Source organism: Stegastes partitus, unplaced genomic scaffold, assembly GCF_000690725.1.
Source record: "Stegastes partitus isolate 25-593 unplaced genomic scaffold, Stegastes_partitus-1.0.2 Scaffold856, whole genome shotgun sequence".
Classification (NCBI taxonomy): Eukaryota; Metazoa; Chordata; class Actinopteri; family Pomacentridae; genus Stegastes; species Stegastes partitus.
Genome location: NW_007578587.1, coordinates 272,872 through 279,580, shown reverse-complemented (window position 1 = coordinate 279,580; position 6,709 = coordinate 272,872). Strand labels below are relative to the sequence as shown.

Genomic DNA, 6,709 nt, shown 5'->3' with positions numbered 1-6,709 from the left:
TGTTTGACTACAGTAACAGTAAACATGTTTGGCCAGATGAAAAACAGTTTTTCAGGAGTTGTGGAATCAGTTCCCAGTTTGGGTTCAGGAGGCAGACACCCTCTCTACTTTAAGGTTAGGCATAAAACTTTCCTCTTTGATAAAGCTGATAGTTGGGGTTGCTCAGAATCACCTGAACTTTTCTTTTCTTTTTCTCCTCCCTCTTTCCCATCCCCACTCTCACAACAACCAGTCTTGAGCTTGGTTTGGTTAGAGATTCGATTGGAGATTGTTGGGTTGTCTGTTTAAAATTCGTGGGGTAAATGGTAAATGGTTTTTCCACCTTAGTGGTACTCAAAGCGCTTTACAGTGTTTTCTCATTCACACAAATATTCATACACCAATGGCGACAGAGCTGCCATTGGGAGCAACTTCAGGTTCAGTGTCTTGCCCAAGGACACTTCAACTGTGGAGGGGCGGGAGATCGAACCACCAACCTTGTGATTAGAATACAACCGCTCTACCACCTAAGCCACAGCCACTTCGCCTTACTATGTAAAACGCTGTGAGATGACATATGTTGTGAACTGCGCTATAGAGATAAAAATGAATTGAGAACGTCACACCAGCCATGAGGCATTGTGGTGGAAATGCTCTGGTTTGGAAATGTTTCACTGCTTCCGGGACTGGGCGGCTTGCAGTCACCGATTTAACGATGTACGCTACTGAATACCCATATCAAACACAGGCCATCTCTGTAAGCTACTACCAGAGAAATTCCTAAACATAAACTTGGAGCTCCTTTGTGGCAGCATTTAATCCCAAAACAACTTGTAGTGTCCATACATAGTGTCCATGTGGTAAGCCGAAAAATATTAATTTCAGATCATTCTAATCTAATCTAATGTTGGTGTGGCGATGAACATTATGTGTGTACCTGGGACCAGGAAGAGGAAGTTGGCTAGGTGATGAGTTCTCTTCTTGGTCTCCATTCTTCTCCTGTTCGGCATTCTGGACCTTCAGGTAACTCTTTGCTTCTCTGGAGTCTGCTGATACCTCCTTATTCACCCTGGCAGAGGGAGGAAGATACAAATTTTGCTGAACTTGGAAAAATAAATGCGGATGGATAGTAAATGCAGTATACAGTATGTCTATGGAGCAGCTTGAAACTAGTGTAGTGAGGATGTCAACATTACACCTTAAATGTGTGTGTGCACTAGGAAATATGAAAAACCTCTCCGTAAATGGGAAAATGTAAAAAACTAACAAAAAAAAAGAATGAAATCTTGAGGGACAAGTTGTGATTGGTCAACTGGATTATTACATTTTATTGCCTCCTGGTTGCCGCTGTGATGACGCAGGAATTGGTTTGTGGGACGTATGTCTTACTCCTGTGAGATTGCTGTACAGTTTGGTATGCTTTGAGCAGAACCTGAGCCTGAAAGTTCAGGTAAGGCGCTTTGTAGTGCAGCAGTAAATGTAGTAAATTAGTCCTCTTTTAATCCCCCGCTTTCAACACTTTTGATATGTGAAGCATATGAGCATATCAGATGTAAAGATTCATAATTAAAATGAGTACAAAATACTGGCTATCATGTCTTCAAGTGACTTGAAGTACACAGACTGTCACAAGATCTTGGAAACTGACAAAAATGTGTGTAAGTTGAAACCTCTGATAATGAGAAAAAAAATGCTTTACATACAGCGTCTACTGCAGAGCAAGAAGTGTCGGCACTGGCAATTTTTTTTGCACGCTAATCCACTGCAGCAACAGAAGGCATTAACTGTCCGTCACTAATGTTGTGAAGGCACTGAAACATTAAAAATTATGAGGAAAGTAAGGGCTCTATTTCTGATAGGCTTCTGGCACAATGTAATTCAATGATGATTTACGTGGACAAAAAATAAATACAAACACAAAATAGCATAATTTTAGTTCAGCAGCTATGATAAAGTGACAAATTGCATCAACACATATCTAATGTGCACAGCTGCTGAGCCAATTCTGTGTCTATAGCTGTGTCTTAACAAGTAAATAATGAAACAGGATGTAGGCTGGCCTCTCACACATCAAACACAGACAGACAGACAAACACACACACCTCTCATACGCATGCACGCACGCACACACGCCTGTGTCTCATTGTGTGGTTACATAGGGAGGCTATATGAGGAACAACCGCTGGATCCTCTGGGAACATCAGCACTATAGAGACTCCACAACCACTTGCATCCATCATGGCAGAACTGAGAGGCGTTCTCTTAAGCATGCTAATTATATGCAGCCATGATTACACAGAGCACACAGTTCTCCAGAAGATGAGGAAGACCATTTTGAAAGGGCGAGTCTCTCTCACACAAGAGACAGATGTCTCAGTAGCAGAGAATAAACTGAAAAGACACAAGTGCACCCGCAGGCTCAGGTGATGGCCGTCTGGATAAATCTTGGAGAATTTGGACCCTGTAGACAGCATCACTGAAAGGTGTTCAGACAAAAACTGTCTACAACACCAATCAGACATAAGAGCCAGCAAACATTTGCTGCGGTTTTAGAGGTGGGTTATAGCCATCATAATGACTGCAGGGGTGTGGCTGTCTGGGTGATGTATAGTTTGTTCATCATATACAGTAATAATTATGGTGTTTTCATGGGAAACACTCGGATGTTTGTGTGACTCTGATTTAGGAAATGTCATGAGGTATGATAATTACTTGGGCTCTGTTGGAGATATGATTGTAAACTGAGACTGTCCCATGGACTCATGAAACTATTCACACTTTTGAACAAGCAAAAAAAATGGATAAGTTAGAGAGGCTAAGTTGAAAATACAGGCCCCAAGGTAGAAACCCAATGCCCCAAAAGTGAATGGCTCTGTCATCACAGACACACAAGTTAGAAAACCTGTGATCACTGAAACAAACCTGTGTTCACTCAAAATGTCCAGTTGGCCAAACTGCTCACCATTTTCTTAATTTCTGACCTTTGTGTTGTGTCTATCTGCATGTCTGTATCACGTCTCCACGTGGAAAAGGATTGACAGTGGAACTGAAAAATCTGATTAGGACTTAACAGATATGGAAAGTGATACAGGAAGATTGGTGGCCAACTAAAAATTGTTAAAACACAGTGTGAGCAGTAATCAGGAGGTAGAGAATGAGCTGTAATACCACTAATCAGAGCTGGAGTGGTTGTCCTCCTGACATGAAGCCATGGACAGTGCACTACTTGTACAATCTAGCTCAGAAAAACAGATGGTGCATCAGTACTCCTGGCTATACACTCTGTGAAAAGGTCAATGAAAAGCATAACATTTCCAAGTCACTGAGGAGTCCAGGTAAAATGGACTGTCTTTGAAAACTGAGTGACTGTGCAAAATAGAGACTGCTGAGGGAGGCCACCTGTGGTTCCTCTAAATGAGTTTATGGGGCTGAGATGGTGGAGACTGTGCATACAACAAATGTTGTCCGTATTCTTTTACTGGTCATATCTTAATGGGAGAAAGGCCGAAAAAGCTGCTGCTCATAATAAATCCACTCTATGGTTTACTAGAAGGCATGTGTGATGAGCTGAGGGTCCTTTGGTCTGATTAGACCAAGATTAAGCTTTTTGGACATCAGACTAGACCAGGGGTGTCCAATCCTGGTCCTGGAGGGCCACAATCCTGCATGTTTTAGATGTTTCCCTCTTCCAATAAACCTGATTCAAATGATCTGGATCGTTATCAGGCTTCTGCAGAGCTTGATGATGAGCTGGTCATTTGAATCAGGTGTGTTGGAAGAGAGAAACATCTAAAACATGCAGGATTGTGGCCCTCCAGGACCAGGATTGGACACCCCTGGACTAGACCCTATGTTTGATATACACCAAACACTGCAGGTTGTGGACGGCTTGTCAAGGCAGAGGGTAAAATGAATGCAGCAAAGTATACAGGTCCTTGAGGACAATCAGATGGACTCTGCAGGAAAACTGGGACTTGGAATAAACTTTGTTTTTCAGCAAGACAATGACCCTGAAGCATCCGGTCAGAGCTGCTCAGGAATGGTTTAAAGACAACAAGGTGAAGGTTGTGGAGTGGTTGAGACAGAGCTCAGACCTTAATCCAACTGAAAATTCATGGCTGGACTTGAAATGGGCTGTTCATTCATAATCCCTGTGCAACCTGTCAGAGCTTGAGCAGTTCTGCAAAGAAGAATGGGGTACAACTGCAGTATCACATGTACAAGGCTAAATGAGCCTCATCCATGCAGACTGAATGCTGTAACTGCAGCTAAAGGTGCATCGACTAAATACTGACTTGAAGGGGGTGAATATTTAGGGAATCACTTATTTTACATTTTATATTCATAAACAACTGATATTACTTTACAGAAGTTTGCTTTTACTTTCACATGAAAGAGTTTTTTTTCTTGTCATACAAGACTTAGACTGACAACGACTCAATATGACTTTTTACAAGCACCAGACTCCAAGACTTTTTTGTGAGAATACCGTGTGTTATGTATGTGTGGAGTGCCATCTACTGATCAGTGAGGAAATGGTGTGCCACCTAATTCAAGGTTATCGGCTTCAACATCATTTACATGCATGTCAGCGACTGAAGACAAGAATAAATGCTCTTTTTAACAATAAGGTTGATCTCATTCATCTACTACACATTATTTGACTATTAGAAGTAAACTGTGAGCTTGAAAAGGTCTTAAAATGTGAGGCGAATTCACAGGCATACCTAACTTCTTCTCCAGCGAAGTCAAAAACTTTAGTGATGGTGACTTTAGCAGGTCCTGATGCTTTTGGTTGAGTTGTCAAAGGAGCAGCCTTCAATACTGAAGAATCAACCTGAAGATAAAAACAAAAAAAAATCAATCTTAGGAGCCATGAAAGACACACAGATACTTGATATTACAATCTCCTTCCTATGCCTGATGAATTTGGGGCCATCAAACAGCTAACCATTGATGGGTTTAGAACAAAGCACCATTTGAAAGTCTCTCTTTGACTCAATGGTTAAACTGAAAACACCTTTTAAAACTTTGGGTTGGATTTATTACCTCTCCCTGTCTTTACATTTTAAACATGGCACCATCATCATTACATATCCAGGTTTCTAACATGTTTACCTTCTGTGTGGTACTTGACTGTGAGGACGGTGTGGAGTCTTTGGGTCTGGATCCAACGTCAGACAGGAAACTTGCCCACAAGTCATCTGATTTTTTCTTCTGTTTTACTTCATCATCATCCTTTTCATTAGCGGGATTTCCCACCTCTTCCTGTGGTGGCTCTGTCTCTTCAGCTCCATCCTCCTCTTTCACATTTACTTTCAGGACCCCTTTCTTCCTTTTTCTGTAATTGTTTTTTTTTTTTTTCATTGATACAAGTGAACAAAAGGTCAACATCATTAGCATCATCTCCTGTTACTAACACAAGCATTCATTTTCTACTATATACCTTTTACTAAAAATTAAAGTGTTGTTTGGAATTAAATTTCTTCTGTTTTTCTGTGTAGATAAAATGACAACACTTTGTGTGAAGAATTTACGAAAAGCCGCTGTGTCTGTTCACTTCATGTCAACATGTCACAGTTAAGTTTTGTTTCAGGAATTTGTCCTGTGGTCTAATACACTATACAACAGGCGTGAGTACAACCCTGTGCAACCCCATCTCAATATCAAATTATTCAAAATTGTATCACCTCTCAATTGCAGTATTTTTGAAGTTGAACAGTAGGGTATTTCTCCTCACAGACAAAAACAAATACTTCAGAAAGACTATGCTGAAAACACAGGCCCCACAGAGAAACTCAGTGCAACAGAAGCAAATATATCTGTGATCCATGACACACAGGTGAAAAAAACCTGTGCTCATTAAAACATAAGTTGGTGTAACCCTGGCAAGGATCTCTTAATGACCAGCTCCATCTTATCTTTAAGACCTTATTGTACCGTATCATCCTAACAGAGCCCTTCGCTCTCAGACTGCAGGTCTGGTTGTGGTTCCAGAGTTTCCAGAAGTAGAATGGGAGGCAGAGCCTTCAGTTATCAGCTCCTCTGTTGTGGAATCAGCTCCCAGTTTGGATTCTAGATGCAAGACACCCTCTCTACTTTAAGGTTAGTCTTAAAACTTTTCTCTTTGATAAAGCTTATAGTTAGGGCTGCTCAGGATCACCTGAACTGTCCCTTAGTTATGCTGCTATAGGTTTAGACTGCCGGGGGATTCTCATGATGTACTGAGCTCCTCTCCTCTCCTCTCCTCTCTCTTCCTTCCATACAGTTCTAATCGCCATTACATGTCACTAACTTTGTGTTTTCCCCGAGGTCCTGTGTTTGTTCTCTCTGCGGATGTCTCTGTCTCTGGAGCTTCACGTCTCTGACCTGCAGCCACTGGCCTCACCGACCCCCTAAATGTTCCTTGTTCTGATCTATCACTGCTCTCAATCTACTATCCTGTTATCCCCATGCCCCCCCTGATCCCCACCCTCGCCCTAACTGATCGAGGCAGATGGTCACCTTTCCTGAGCCTGGTGCTGTCTGAGTCACCTTTGTGCTATTTTAATGAGTACGGTAAAGCAGCACACAAGAGCAGCTGAAAAAAATAGTGCAAACAAAGTATTCTCTGTCGAGAAAGCTTGAGTCTGTCATTAAAAATATGGTGGACATACGAAGGACTCAACAATTGAAAGATTTGAGTCTCAGTAGTGAAAGGTTTACCGATTTTAGTTGCACTGAGTTCCAA

At 41.6% G+C, this 6,709-nt stretch overlaps 1 protein-coding gene across 1 annotated transcript in view; it reads right to left on the bottom strand.

Annotated features, from left to right (window-relative positions):
• The window catches only part of cfdp1 (craniofacial development protein 1), a 13,553-nt gene that overhangs the window by 4,735 nt on the left and 2,109 nt on the right, over positions 1-6,709 (bottom strand). Inside the window, exons 3-5 of the mRNA XM_008293078.1 lie at positions 5,098-5,320; positions 4,707-4,816; positions 917-1,048 (exon numbers count right to left, since the gene is read on the bottom strand). Of these exons, the coding sequence (XP_008291300.1) occupies positions 917-1,048; positions 4,707-4,816; positions 5,098-5,320 (465 nt within the window). The remainder of the gene's footprint in view (positions 1-916; positions 1,049-4,706; positions 4,817-5,097; positions 5,321-6,709) is intronic.